We start from the raw sequence: 15,621 nt of genomic DNA, 5'->3' as shown, positions 1-15,621 counted from the left end.
CAAGATTTTCCCACACCCTGCCTGGCTTGAACTCCGACATCTGGTACCCAGAATCTGAAAATAAATGCTGTTTCTTTTAGCAACCTGATTTGTAGTCAAAGAACACAACTGCTTGCCTGGTCTGAGGAGGTAGCTCCTTGTCTCTTCATCATGGAGTTTCGAGACAGGGTTTCTCGGTAGCTTTGGAGCCTGTCCTGGAAACTAGCTCTTGTAGACCAGGCTGACCTTGGACTCACAGAGATCCGCCTGCTTCTGCCTCCCAAGTGCTGCCCGGCCAAATCCCTTGTTCTCACCAGATCACACTCAACACTGCCCTTGCTTCAGCTTCCTTCAGAAATCCCTTGACAGCCGGGCGGTGGTGGCTGGCAATGCCTAGACTGTGTTCGCCCAGCTCTGGCAATGCCTAGGCTGTGTTCGCCCAGCTCTGCATTGCTTAGTATTCAGATGACAGGGGAAGGGCTAAACCCTCTGAGAGAGGCTGATTTGGATTGGGCAGAATAGGGGCAATACACTGTCCAGTTACATTCTTCTATGTATTCAAGAACATGCATGCCATTTCTATGTCTATTCATGCAAGAGATAGGAGCAGTGTGTGCCAGGAAACATTAGGAATCCAGTAGGTATCTCCTGGCACAGGTCTAGATGAGCAAGTTGCATTCCGATGTGTGCACTGGCAGGAACATGTGAGAAGCGGCCAGTAGAAAATTCATGCAACTAGGTAGCCATGTAGTTAGCCATGTAGGTAGGTCATAGCATTGATGTGAGGGCAGGGTATGTATGACAGTCTACTATGCTGGCCGCCACCATCTGTAGGGACGGGTGAGAAGTTGTTTTCTAACACCAGGGTTTTTTTTGGGGGGGGGCAGGGAGTATATCAGCAAGTAGGATGTAGAGATATTTGTCTGTGTTCTCAAGAGGTACTAGTGCTGGCCATAGTTGGTCCATACCTGTGTTACCTGCACTTTATAGGTAGAGGCAGAAGAATTGGGAGTTCAAGGCTGGCTTTGGCTACATGGCAAGTTTAAGACCCGCTTAGACTACATGAGGCCCTTTCTCAAAACAAACCAAAGAAAAAGGTACTATTTATGCTGGGTTTGGCCCAGGTTGGCCATGGGCCACTCCCTACAGACACCTCTTCCCCCATTCTTTTTTTTTTTTGGTTTTTCGAGACAGGGTTTCTCTGTGGTTTTTGGAGCCTGTCCTGGAACTAGCTCTTGTAGACCAGGCTGGTCTCGAACTCACAGAGATCCGTCTGCCTCTGCCTCCCGAGTGCTGGGATTAAAGGCGTGCGCCACCACCGCCCGGCTTCTTCCCCCATTCTTGATGATAAGTGGTTTGGCATGGCTGCAGAGGTTGCGTCCTGCTCAGAGCTGCTGAGGAAGAGTTCTTTATGCCTTGCTATGGTTGCATTTGCTTATTATAACAGTTTTTCTTTTTCTGCAGCTGCCTCCCCCAACAAAGGCAGCTGCAGAGGGAGGGAAAGGGGGCTGGCTTTGGTCTAAGGGGACTCTAGTTCTTTATAGGCTGCCTGTCTTCCCCCTTCCTAGGAGATTCAGTGGGAGTTTACAGGCGCTCCTATATCTGATGACCTTCACCAGGTAGGCAATGTTTCTACAGAGGGACCAATATGTGTAGAGAGCCAAGTTGGGAGGGAGGAAGAGGTGTTTGGTTCAGGGTGAGGGTGGCCTCCCAGGCCCCCCCTTTTATATCATGCTGGACCCCCAAATGAAGCTTTCTCCCAACTAGTCATCACAGTGGCCTCTCTAGCAAGTATGATCAACATCCTTATCTTAGACACAAGGACACTAAGACACAAAGAGGGTAGGAAGCTCACCCAAGGCTACACAACTGATAACCTGATCCCTGTCTGGATACAAGTGCATGGGTTTCTCCCACAGAAAGGAGAGGACTCGTTCCGAGGGGCCCTCTTTGACACCACCCTTCTTTCCTTGCACTCTGCCAGTAACAATATTTTTAATTTATTATTTTCAGTTGTGTATAAGTTGTGTGTGGTGGTATGTGGGTACACACACGTGAGTGCAGGTGCCCTCAGAGACCAGGGGCATTGAGTCTCCTGGAGCTGGACTTGAAGCTGCACCACCATGTGGGTCTGGGAATTGAACTCTGGTCTTCTGGAAGAGCAGCAAGTACTCTTAACCACTGAGCCATCTCTCTAGCCCCAGACAGTAGCACTATTGATGCTTCTCCCACTTTGAACTCCCTTGAGTTATCTCTTCTCAGATACTTCTACTTATCTCTCCCTTCCCAGCAAATCTACTGCAGTGACTGCTCTGGCTTTTCCTCCCTGTTCAGTCTCCCTAAGTTCTCTATACTTCATCCAGACAGCCTCGCCCCTTGATAGGGCTAATACTATCAGAGTCTCAGTAGCCCCTACCTTACTCCCAGCACCATCTTTTTTGCACTAGCGTCTCATGAGTAGCCAAGGATGTTTATGAGCTCCCTGTAATGACCTTGGATTTCTGATACTCCTGCGCCTACTTCCCAAGTGCTGTTGTTGCAAGCACTCACCACCATGCCTGGTTTATTTTGTGCTGAGGATGCAGCCATGGCTCTGGGTATGCTAGTCAAGGACCCTACCAATCTAACCACACCTCCAGTCTCCAAGTCCCTTATTTATTTATTTATTTATTTATTTAGAGACAGGGTCTCTTTGTAGCCATAGCTGTCCTGGAACTTACTATGTACATCAGGCTATCCTTGAACTCACAGAGATCCACCTGTCTCTGCCTGAAGTTAAAGGTGTGTACCACCATGCCCTGTCCTGGGTCCCTTCTCGATGCATGCATTTGCTTTTCCTCTCCTTGCTCTCTTCAGTTCCTCACCCTTGAATTCCTCTGCAGAATACGGACTCACTCTTAGCACTGGAGGTATGAGGTGGTGCTACCACATTTTATCCCCAAGGCGGCCTTTTGTCCCTCTGCGCTCTGGGGATACCCTAGCTTCCCATTTCCTATTCTTCCTCTTCTCCCTGCCCATTCCCGTCCACTTTCTCAGGAAATCCACAATCTCTGTCTTCTATTCCTATCAAAGGCCTTCCCTTCTAAACCACAGTGGTCCCTGAGCCACAAAATGGACAGTGGAGTCCAGTGAGCCAGTACTGCCACCTGATCAGGACCCAGCCCTCTCAGCCCCTCAGTCTCTAGGTCAGTCTCATTTTTGTGGTCCGAATTTCCCCCTCAGTCCTTCTAAGCTCTTTATTCACCCTGGTCAGTCCTCTCGTATTTCTGTCCCTAATCCTACTATGCGCCATACTTTCTCCCCTCTCCCATGACTTTAGGCAAGCTAGACAAGAAAGTGTTTTACTAGCGAGTAGAAGACTCTAGTCCCATTCCATCTATTAATCACCTTTACCATACAGTTAAGTTCTCTACAGTGTTTACGATTTACTGTGCCTCGTCTCGCGGGACTGAAGGAACGGCGGAGACCGTATAATACAGAATTCATCCTGAGTTACAAGCCCCAAGAGATAACCAGAAGCTTTCCTCTGGAGTTCCCTTCGGCAGCCGCCGCCAGCGGCTAAGCACTGCGGCCAGGAGATGGCGCTCACGGGAGGGCGGGACCGCCGGGGGCGGAGACGGCAGGGGGCGTGGCCCTGGTGCCACTCACATCCATCTGGGCGGTGGGCGGGGAGTCGGACCGTACCAATTGCCCTGGGGTGGAGGGGACAGCGTGGCCCGGAACACTGTGATAGCTCGGACAGCAAATGTCCTGCGAGACACCGGTCTCCTCTCTCGGACAGTACTCCTGAGATAGTCACTGTTACGAGGGGACGGGGCCGTCCCGACGTCTAGACATTCTCGGAGGCGGGTTCCTCCCTGTTTTGGCCTCAGTAGTTTCCACCAACGGGCAGGGCAGAAAGTTCCGGAAGAGTGTCGGTGTACTTCCGGGTCGGGGAGCGCGCTGCCGCGGCTGCAGTCGGCCTAGTTGCGATCGCGTTCGGACGGAAGCGGGATCGTCCGGGAGCGTCAGGGAGACGCGAGGTTCCCGGGTAAGTGAGGTAGCCGGTCCAGCCTGGTGTCCCCCGTCGCGTCTGTACGCGCGGTAAGCCTACGGTGGCCGTGCGCTTTGTCTGCGGCCTTCGGGGCGGGCGAGGCCTACTTCGCGCTGGCCGTGGGTCGGTCCGGAGGACGGGAGGGCGGCCGAGGCCTCGAGCAAAGCCCCGGGACGCCCGGCTGCGGTCGGGAGGTCCCTGGACGTGGTGCTGGCCACTTGTCTGGTGGTGCGAGAACCTGGCCTGGTGCATGAGAAAGGTGTGACCCCTAGCTACCTTGTTCTCTGTCCTGATGGCCCTCGTCCGGGTCAGCACCAAATTGTGGTTGGTGTCGCGGTTATCACATTCCTTAGTTCGAAGAGCCCTCGCAGCGGTCTCGAGTAGGCAGCGCTGTTCGCTGGGGTTTTACCGTCAGAGTTCTGAAAGATGTAGTCAGTTGTCAGTGGTACATTGCTGCAGAGTGGCAGAGTCAACATTGCTCTGTTAAACCTTCTATATCTTCTGTCCTGTATCTGAGACCCGTGTTGCCCCATCGTATCTTCGAGAGTAGTACTCACTCCACAACAACAACAAAAAAAATCAGTAACGTGTCTGGTCATTTTGGCTCTGAGTTTGAGATTGGGCTTGACTTGCAGCTCAGCAGTTCTTTCTTTCCGTCGACCCCTCGGTTTTCACTCTTTTGGGAAGACTGTTGAGTGAAAACCGCAGGCTGTGGCTCTCAGCACTGAGAGAGAAGCCTAGAGTTGTATGCTTAGGTTCACAGAGTTAGTTAAATAGGTCCTCTTCTCTGAGAACCGGAGCCGTGCTCTGAGTCATCCCATAGGAAAGAGGTCACCGTCCTAGACGGGCCATAGCTCTGTATCTCTGTGTCTCAATCTGTCTTTTTATTTAAGAGGCGGTGTTTCACAGGAGTCTGTGGCCAGGACTCTGTTCCAACTTGATAAATTCACCAAGCATCAGGTAAAAGTAAGATAGTGTATCAAAACTCTTGTTGCTTTTCCTTTCACATCCAGTAGCGACTTGTGACCATTGACGTTCAAGTTAGCATGCCCTCATTGTTTAGAGAACATCAGCTCTCTACTGGGCCTTGGCAGTCCTGGCCCTGATCTGGCCTTTGTCCATGTACTTTTCCCTGTACCTTTGAACGTACAGCCCATGTGTTCTCTTGAGGCTGATGGGACAAGTAAGCTTGGACCTGTAGGAACCAGAAGCCTGCCTTTCAGCGTCTTTATGCTGTGTTTGGGGTTCTTTTTTTTTCTCCTTCCCATTGTGGATACTAGACTTGGAGGAAGGCATGTACCATGGCATAGACTGGTGAATTCTTGAATGAATTCCCTGTGGGAAGTGCTTCCTCTGTAAGTGACTGGGGAAAGAGGTGAATATCATTGATGAGGAAAGACCATGTATATGGATAGGTTCTTATTTGGGAAAACCAAAGTTTGAGAGCTTGGTACACAAGGAAGGTCATGTCTAATGACACTTAAGAAGTCTTTTATCCAGGTATTCCACATCGTTGTTAACAGTGGCTTGCAAGGGAGGACTAATAGGTGTTCCCACAGAGAAGTCAGGAGAGGGAAAGCCCCAGCATCTTCTGCCTTTCAGCCTAGGCCACCGGAATGCCGTAGTCCCTAGGAACTTCATTTGAGTTTTATAATCTGATGGTAGCCAGCTGAGCAGAGGCCAGTGGACCAACATTGGCCAGTAAGTAGTGACGTGCCCACTTGGTGGCAGCAAGCAAATGGGCTACTCCTCACTGGAGTCCTTGTGATGGCCTGCTCTCAGTTGAAAAGCACTGCTCTGTCTCAGCTCAGATGTCCATTTGACTCATCTTTAGGACTTTACAGGAATGCTCAAGTGAAAATTTTGCTAGTCCTTAGGAATTAAAATCTTGTTTTTTAATCTTGTTCTGGAAATGAGTCACTTTTCTTTGTATGAGGATATTAGTATCTTGTATTATAAAAACATTTTATATTTTTATTGTTTTTGTTTTGTTTTTAGCTCTGCCCATCTTAGAACTCACTCTGTAAACCAGGCTGGGGCTTGAACTCAAGAGATCCACCTACCTCTGCCTGCTGAATACTGGGATTAAAGACATACACCACCACTGCCCAGCTATATGTTTTTATTTTTTTTTTTTTAAATATTTATTTATTTGTTATGTATACAATATTCTGTTTGTGTGTATGTCTGCAGGCCAGAAGAGGGCACCAGACCTCATTACAGATGGTTGTAAGCCACCATGTGGTTGCTGGGAATTGAACTCAGGACCTTTGGAAGAGCAGACAATGCTCTTAACCACTGAGCCATCTCTCTAGCCCATGTTTTTATTTTTTTATATTTGCAAATAGCTTTATGGCTAGGATCCTGTGTATTACGTCTCACAGATAAAATTACACATGTGTGGCGATGCTCGAGGCACCAGGGAAGTTACCTTTCAGAGGGGACTCTGTAGCCAAGGAAGTTGGGAGTTATTTGGTTCTGGTCTCTTTCAGAGGTGAACTCCAATGTGTAGACATGGATGACGACAGTTTGGATGAGCATGTGGCTCACAGCCCTGGACCAGATGGACCCTCACGAGTTGGCCCCTCAGAACTGACCAGTGATGCTGGTAAGTCCCCACTGTTGGCAGGGTGTCTGCAGAGGATTAGCACTTGGTACTTTCTCCAGGTTGCTACTTTTTCCAGGTTGCTTGCTCCCCTTGGAAGCTTGAATGTCAGCTTTCACTTTTAACCTCTACAAAAATCTTTTGAGGGGCTGGAGGAATGGCCTGGTGCTTAAGAGCAGTTGACTGCTCTTCCAGAGGACCCGGATTTAATTCCCAGCACCCACATGGCAGCTCACAACTGTCTATAACTCCAGTGACAGGATACGACACCCTCACATAGACATGAATGCAGACAAAACACCAGTGCACATGAAAATAAAATTAAGATCTTTTTTTTCCGAAGACAGGTTTTTCATGTTTAGCTTTGGAGCCTGTCCTAGAATTCGCTCTGTAGATAAGGCTGGCCTCAAACTCAGAGAGATCGCCTGCTTCTGCCTCCTTAGTTCCTGAGTACTGAGATTAAAGACATACATCACAACTACCCAACTAAATTAACATTTATTTATTTATTATGTATACAATATTCTGTCTGTGTATATGCCTACAGGCCAGAAGAGGGTACCAGACATCATTACAAATGGTTGTGAGCCACTATGTGGTTGCTGGGGATTGAACTCGGGACCTCTGGAATAACAGGCAATGCTCTTAACCACTGAGCCATCTCTCCAGCCCCCAACTAAATTAAATAAAATCTTTTAAAAATAAATCTTTGATTAAGTTATAGATACATTCGTTTTTTTTGTCTTTTTGTTTGGCTTTTTTGTATTGTCTTGTTTTTGAAATGGTGTCTGTGTGGTCCAGACTGTCCTTGAACTTTAAGACTTACTGTGATCAGCCCACCTCAATCTCCCAAATGGCTTGTAGATTGTGGTAAAACCACAATCAAGTCATTGTGGGTATTTTGTTTTTTTTGTTTTTTTGTGGGGGAGGAGGTATTAGGGATGGAACCTAAGGCCTTGTGCATGCTTGGTAAGAAAGAGTCTACTGCTGAGCTGTAATCTATGTTTTTTGAAATAGGGTCTGGTTATGTAGCATAGGCTGGCCTTGAACAGCAATCCTTTAGACTATAGGGATTACATTTTGTTTGTTCGTTTTTGTTTTTGATTGGTTTCATGTATCCCATTCTGGCCTTTGACTTGATGTATATGTAAGGATAATTTTGAGCTCCTGATTCTTCTGCCTCTACCTCTCAAAGTGCTAGGGTAACAGATGTGTACCAGTGTACCCAGTTTTGTGTGGTGCTGGAGATAGAAACCTGGGGCTTGATCATGCTGGGCACACTCTACCAGCTGAGCTGTATTCCAAGCCACTGTGTCTTATTTTTAATACAGACAGCATAAGTGCAGAGTAAGAGGACTCATTTGCCCATTATATGCCTCTCTAACATCTCCACCCCCGCTCTGGTATCCTGACAGTCCTTATAGTTACCTGTCCATTCCTAGAGCAGTTCTGGCCCTTTGATGCTTGGTTTGTGATGATGCCCTCACAGGCCTGTGCTTTTCACTTTGTGATCTAGAAGAAAGCAGCAATGGCCACAGTGGAGACTCTGAAGATGATACAGGTAGTGAGCATGAAGATGACACAGATGGGGAGGACACAGAGGGTCTGTCTGAGGAGGAAGACCCAGAAGATAGATCTGGTAAGATGGTTGGCATTTGAGCCAGTCCCCATGAATTTCCTAGTGAGGAGACAGCTTACGTTAGACCATCCACAGCCGTCTACAGTGGTTGTCACCACTGGAACAACTGACTCCTGCTACAGTTTTTAGTGCTTTTAGGTTTTTTTCCCCCCCTTTTAATTTTTCAAGACAGGGTTTCTCTGTGTAGCCTTAGCTGTCCTGGAACTCACTCTGTAGACCAGGCTGGGCTTGAACTCAAGATTCTCACCTGCCTTTGCCTCCTAAGTGCTGGGATTAAAGGTGTGTGCCACCACTGCTCATCTGTAGTTTTTAGTTTTGAAGTTTAGTTTAGTGATAGGATCCTGTGGGTATCTCTTCTGGGAGACACAGAACATTGAGCGGCATAAACTGTGGGATGATCTGGATAGACTGGAATTCTAAGATGATGAGCAGGAGGTCTTGGTAGCCCCTGCTTATCTCACAAGGGCCAGTTACTAGCATTATCCATGTCTGGGACAGCTTAACATGCCATAAAGGGCATACAGCCTGGGACCTCCTTTAGGACATAGCGTGTTAGTCCCCATCTTGTGGCTTGTTCTCTGCTCATTCAACAAGCTCATTGTGTAGCATTATTAAGAAATCCCAGGCTTATGTACACTGGTGAAAGTTTGTAACTTTAAACTTCTGCAAAGAACAGTGCTTGAATGGCACACCTCTGAAAAGCCTTCATGGCCACCCTGGCTAAGGGCAGCCTATGAGGACTTTATGTGGTTGGTTTGGCCCCACCCACCTATGGCCACCTTTTTCAAAGTGTCTTAATTAGGGTTTCTATTGCTGAAATAAAATACCATGTCCAAAAGCAACCTGGGGAGGAAACGATTTAATTTCATCTTATGGTTTGTAATCTATCATCTAAGGATGTCAGGTCAGAAACTCAAGTCAGTAACTTATTTATAAAAGGATATGGAGGAATGCTGTTTACTGGCTTGTTCGCTAGAGTTGGTTCAGTCTGCTTTCTTATAGCAGGCAGGACAACCAGCCCAGAGGTGACACTCCCCACAGTGAACTGAGCCCTTCCACATCATCAATAAAGAAAATGCCCCACAGTCTTGTCCATAGGACAGTATGGTCAGACATTTTCTCAACTGAGTTTCTCTCTTCCCAAATGAATCTGGCTTGTGTCAAGTTGACATAAAACTAACCAACACACAAGCAAAGGGCTCAATTGGACCAGAATTCTGGTCTCTTCAGGTTTCCTTCTGACGTGATCCTGAAGCCAGGAGGTCACAATCCCAAAGTACCTACTATCACCTGGATATCAGCCTTTGATTATATGCCTAAAGCTGTCAATGTTAGAATGTTCCAGAAAGGTAACCATTATAAGTGGGACAGTACTCATCATAAAGGAGTAGAACTGATTGGTAACTTTGTAATTATACTGACTGCCTCACTATAGCCAAAGCTGGCCTCAAATTCTTGGCAATTTTTCTGCATTAGCCTCCTAAACAACTAGAATTAGAGGCATGTTACTACTGTGCCTGGCCAGAGGGGTGTGTGTGTGTGCTGTTCTAATTCTGAGTGTAGACTAGAGAGTATGTCTGTCCTTGGTTAAAGTCACAGATGTACCTGTTTCCAGCACTAAGGTAGGCTTGTCCTATTCTCAGCTGGACTGTCAGAGCAGGTGGCACCAGAAACTGATTATAGACGAGATTGGAGGCGGGACTCACTGAGCCAGGATTCCTGGTATTCCAGAGCTCATCATCTAGTGGTAGAGACCAGCTGTAGAGCAGCAATCAGGGATAGATGCCCAAAGTGTGATACTGGGGATGTGAGGAGCTTCAACAGTTGGACGTAAAAAGGTTTTAGAGAAAGACATATCTAAGCCACAGCTTAATGGGCAGGAGCTAACCATATGCCTTTCTCACAGAAACAGAAAAGTAGCTAAAACAGTATCCAAGGGAGGTGCCAACAAGTGCTAGTACCAACAGTGTAGTAGGCAGTTAGCCTGAAACCAGGTGCTTCTAAAGATAGCATCTCCAAGAACGCCAGGGTGCAAATGCCAGTGTCCATTCTGGAAAGAGATAGGATTGGTGAGCAGAGAACAGAAGGGCTGTCTTAGAATAGAATCTTTGGGCTGGTTGGTAGTGGCGCTCGCCTTTAATCCCAGCACTTGGGAGGCAGGCGGATCTCTGTGAGTTCAAGGTCAACCTGGTCTATTAGAGCTAGTGCCAGGACAGGCTCCAAAGCTACAGAGAAACCCTGTCTCAAAAAACCAAAAAAGAATAGAGAGAATCTCAATTGAGAAAAATGTCCCACCATTGTGGAGGTTGGGCTGGGAGCAGAGTATTGATTGGTGAGGAACAGATGATGTAGAGCCTGAAGCCTCAGCTGAGCATTGTGAAGGATAGGAAAAGGCTTATGTGTTCCTAGTGCCCGTCTCTGGTTCCCACACTGTGTCCTGCTGCTAAGGTGGACCTGCTTTGCTTTTGTTGGCATCTTTCCCAATTTGCATAGTATTAATCTCTTAATATCTTGTTCTGAGAAATGAGGATGACTGACTCCTCATACTCAGTACCCTTGTTTTCTAGCTCTCCCAACGGTGTCAGTTATTGCAGCATGTGTGGATTGTTTTGAGTGAACAGAGCCTTCCACAGTTCCTCTGCTCACCAATCCTGTCTCTTTTCAGAATGGACACTGTTTGGGCCCTGGCATTCTTGGAGACTCTGTCCAGGCTAGCTGCCTACTGCACTGTTGATACTAACACGCTTTAGCACTTCCCACTGATATTGTTTTAATTATTTTTCTCAAGGCAATTAACAGAAGACTTCATTAATATTAATAGAAGTTGGGGCTTACAGTTCAGAGGGTTAGAGCCCAAAGTGGGGAACAGAGTAGTAAGCAGGTAGGCATGGGACTGGAGCAGTAGCTGAGAGCTCACCTTTTGAAATATAACCATGAAGCAGAGAAAGACACTGGGTAATGATGGACGTCTTTTGAAATTTCAAAGCCTGCTCCCAGTAACGCATTTCTTCCACTGAGGACACACCTCCTAATCCTTCCCTAACAGTTCCACCAACTGGAGAACAAGTATTCAAATATATGATCCATTCTCTTTCAACAACATATTTTAAGGGCGTTACTTGACAACCCAAATGAGAGTTCTGTGAGGGAAGCTGCTCAGGTCCTTGGCCGTTTGTACCCTTTTTTTCTTTGCCTTCAAGTCAGTAAGGTCTATAGTTCTCAGTGCACAAAACATTGCTTTGTAGACTATGGAAATTGGTCAAAACAAGATCGCCAGCTCCCTACATTCAAATTGCATAAGAAGAATCAAATTACCTGTTTGGATTCTGCTGCCATGAGCTTTTAATTACACAGGAAAGCTGAAGTTATATATGTCATTCTGCTTTGTACTTAATATTTCAAAATGTTACGGACATGTCTTTCATCGATTTTCCTCTGTGGCATAACAAATGGACACTAACTTAGCTAGGAACAGAATGTTTATTGTTTGTGTGTTTCCATGAATCAACTGGGTCTTTCTCTTTCTCTCTTCTCTTTCCTCTCTCTCTCCTCTTTCCTCTCTCTCTTTTCTTTTCTCTCTCTATCCTCTCCTCTCTCTCTCTCCTGGTTTTTCAAGACAGGGTTTCTCTTTGTAGCCCTGGCTGTTCTGGAACTTGTTTTGTATGCCAGGCTAGTCTTGAACTCAGAGGTCCTTCTGCTCTGCTTTCCAAGTACTATGATTAAAGATGTGCTCCACCACCACCTGGCTTCAACTGGCGTCTCCTATTCAGGTATCACTAAGTAGTTTCACGGTGTCAGACAGGCTATGCTTTCTTTCTGAACTTCAGTCCTCTTCCAAGCCCCATCTCAGCCTGCATGAAGCCCTGTTTACTAGCTGATTGTTGACAGATCATTCTTAGCTACTGGTGTTAGCCCCTCCCTTGGGAGTGCATGAAAATGCTTACCTGTGTCCTACCAGGTAGAGACAGAAGGATCACAAGTTTGGAGTCATCTTCATCTACATAGTCGGTTTGGGATACATGAGACCCTTTCTCACTTTCTCAAAAAAAAAAAAAAGAACAATAGGAGCTGGTGGATTAGAGTGCTTGCCACCAAGCCTGATAGCTTGAGTTCAATCCCTGAAATTCACATGGTAGGAGAGAAGCAATTCCTATAACTTACCCTCATCTTGCCCAATAAGTAAACAGTTTCTCCTGCCTGCCTTCTTTCCTTTCTTCCTTCCTTCTTTCCTTCCTTCCTTTCTTTCTTCCTTCCTTTCTTTCTAAAATCCTTTTAAAAGAGCTTGCCTGGTGGGATTTCAACCAGCCAAAGATAGTTCTTTTTTGTGGATTGGCAGCAGGGCATGGAGAAGGGCAGCCTAGTACCTTTGCTAACCCACCCACCTACTCACAAAGAACTGAAGCACACGCCCTTAATCGCAGCACTTGGGTGGCAGAGGTGGGCAGATCTCAGTGAGTTTGAGGCCAGCCTGGTCTACAGCCAAGACAGTCAAAGAAACACAGAGAAACCCTGTCTCAAAAACAAAAAACAAAACAAACAAACAAAAGGAACCAAATTCTGAGGCCTAGTGAGAATCTGCTTCTCTGGTCCCTGTGATTTATGTGTTTAGTAGTTCACAGAGGGATGTTGCTAGCTTTGTATTGAATGCATCTTCAATGTTCCACTGGCTAGGCCTCTGCCTCATACTGCTGTAAAATTGACCACATCTTTTATAGCCATTGACCCAGTTAGGATCTTCTGGCAGTATTCTACAAGGAAGGAGGAGAGGCCCAAGAAGGAGGTCTCATCTGATTGCAGATATTTGTTGTCCTTGTGTTGAAAGACTTGTGCAGCCATGCAAGGGTTATTGTTCCAAGGTGGCATTCTTAGAGGTTTAGTCAGTAGTTTGTCATGTGGTGTGTTCACCCCAAGTTCCCCAAAGCTAAGAACTGAGGACTAAACCCAGGACCTTGCACTTGCTAAGCAAGTGCTCTAATGCTGAGTTAAATCCCCATCCCCTGGTGGCTTAGTTGCTAGCTCCATCTTCTCTGAATCCTGTGCTAAGTCCTGACACCTAACTTCTTGGATGTTGTCTTTATTATGAGGCTCAGGTGTTAGAACTTAGTGTAATTACTTAGCCAGTATCCCTGTTCCCTTAGCTCAGAGCAGCTTTGGTCAAAGAGGCTTTGGGTGAGGAGACATGGTTAGCTTAACTATTCAGAGTGGGCACTTTGTAGAGTGTGGCCTTGCAGGTAGATGGGAGGCATGTCCTGAGAGGAGCTGGGATTCTGACGAGAGGCTGGTTTCCTGAGCACATCTTGGGTCTGCTCAAGGCCAGTCCTTAAGTATGCACTCGTACCTATACTTACTAAAAGTTTAATATTTCTCTTCACCCAAGGTTCTGAAGATTCAGAAGATGGCGTAGAAATGGCAGCGGCAGCAGTGGAGACTCAAAGGAAGCTCGAAGCTAGCAGTGCACCCAATTCTGATGATGATGCAGAGAGCTGCCCCATTTGCCTCAATGCATTCAGAGACCAGGCTGTGGGCACCCCAGAGACATGTGCCCACTATTTCTGCTTGGACTGCATCATTGAGTGGTCCAGGGTGAGCTGGCTTTATACTGTGCTATTACTACCTATAATAAGTAGGCCTGGGCTACTTCTACCTGTAATGACTAGGCCTGATTCTCTACAGTAAAGCTGAACATAGGACTGAGTCCTGGGCCCCCAGCGCTGTCTGGGAAGGCTTACTCTTGGGGTATGTCTATGGACGACGGGGCTCCTGAGAGGAGGACTCTGAATTTTCTGAGGATCAGGATACAAATCCTGAGGCCACCACACATAGTGTGAAACAACCTCTTTAGATACTAAAATACTACGTGTGATTACTCAGTTCTGACAGTAATGAAGAGACAAAATTGTGTCAGCTGCCTATCTCCCCCATGAACTTTCAGGAGCATTGCCTGACTCTTCTCCCACTGGCAAAGAGCTATATGTATGCATAGGTATGTGGTGTGTGCCTGTACTTACATGTAGTTGCTAAAGGATGCCATGTATTCTGCTCTGTCAGGCTGGCCTTGAACTCATAGAGATCCGCCTGCCTCTGCCTCCCTAGTGCTGGGAATAAAGGTGTGCGCTGCCACCACCGCCCAGCTTATCTTATTCCTTTTGAGACAGAATGTATTACTGACGTTAGAGCTAGATCAGCAGCCAGTAAGCCCCAGAAGTTCTCTCATACTCCATGGAACCAATAAGAGGAATTTTTAAATTTTTTTGAGACATACTCTCTGTAGATCAGGCTGGTCTCAAATTCACAATCCTCCTGCCTCCCATATGCTGGATAATGGGTAGGTACTCTAACATTTAGCTTGAAATTGCTGATTGTTAAATTCTTTTTTTTTTTTTTTTAAGATTTATTTATTTATTATGTACACAGTGTTCAGCCTCCATGTATGCCTGCAGGCCAGAAGAGGGCGCCAGATCTCATTACAGATGGCTGTGAGCCACCATGTGGGTTGCTGGGAATTGAACTCAGGACCTCTGGAAGAGCAGTCAGTGCTCTTAACCTCTGAGCCATCTCTCCAGCCCCTAAATTCTTTATTTGGAGATAGTAATGATAAGTGAAGGTGATTCTGCAATATTCTGATATGATCTTTATTTCTTACAGAATGCCAACTCCTGTCCGGTTGATCGAACAATATTTAAATGTATTTGTATTCGAGCCCAGTTTAATGGTAAAATTTTAAAGAAGGTAAGTGTTGTTACTGCCTACTCCTGCTTGTGTCCTCGTAGGAAGGAACATGATCCTAAGTGGTGATTTGCTTTTCTCAGTGGGGAGGCTGTCAGTTTAATTAAGCTTTAAAAGGAGTAACTGAAGCACACATTTTGGCCCTGAGCTTTGCTCAAGGCTAGTAGGGCTGTCCATATTTTCTGGTGCACAGGCGTAATGGTGAAGATGTTAAAGTTTCTGGGCTTCTATTTCTCACCCCCTCTTATTACAGAGCTTCTGTTGGCCTGTCTCCTTATGAGTTAAAGTCATGGTATTGCACTAGGATAGGTCAAAGAACCATGGGAGCTAAAATGTAGAAAGTACTGTACTGATAGAAAGAGAGGTGTTTCCTCCTCTCTCACAGAAGGCCTTGGCATATTTATTATTTATTGTCCTCTTCTATCCCCCCTTCTCTATCCTTTCTTTCTTCCTTCCTTCCCTTTCTTTTTCTTGTCTCTCTTTCTCTTTCCTTTCTGTCCCTCCCCTTTTTTTCTCTCTTCTTTCTTCTTCCCTCTCTTCCTCCTTTCATCCTTTACGTGGATCTCTGTAACCCTGGCTGTCCTAGAATTCATTATGTAGACCAAACTGACCTCAAACTCAGATTCTCTTGCCTCTCTC

The 15,621-nt window shown here is 46.5% G+C and overlaps 1 protein-coding gene across 4 annotated transcripts in view; it reads left to right on the top strand.

The window, feature by feature from the left end:
* The first annotated feature begins 3,865 nt into the window (after nt 1-3,865).
* Phrf1 (PHD and ring finger domains 1) overlaps nt 3,866-15,621 on the top strand; it is a 31,829-nt gene continuing 20,073 nt past the window's right edge. For 3 of the 4 annotated variants that reach the window (XM_041666453.1, XM_041666451.1, XM_041666454.1), the window contains exons 1-5: nt 3,866-4,009; nt 6,505-6,620; nt 8,134-8,256; nt 13,634-13,839; nt 14,902-14,985. In XM_041666453.1, the coding sequence (XP_041522387.1) occupies nt 6,527-6,620; nt 8,134-8,256; nt 13,634-13,839; nt 14,902-14,985 (507 nt within the window). In that variant the 5' untranslated portion in view covers nt 3,866-4,009; nt 6,505-6,526. The remainder of the gene's footprint in view (nt 4,010-6,504; nt 6,621-8,133; nt 8,257-13,633; nt 13,840-14,901; nt 14,986-15,621) is intronic. The other variant, XM_041666452.1, reaches the window with a different exon arrangement.

The sequence above is a fragment of the Microtus oregoni genome, unplaced genomic scaffold (genome assembly GCF_018167655.1).
Source record: "Microtus oregoni isolate MIOR12 unplaced genomic scaffold, Mior012 000016F_ref0000370, whole genome shotgun sequence".
Taxonomy (NCBI): Eukaryota; Metazoa; Chordata; class Mammalia; order Rodentia; family Cricetidae; genus Microtus; species Microtus oregoni.
Note: the sequence above shows the minus strand (reverse complement) of the source record. Positions and strands in the feature narration are given on the sequence as shown.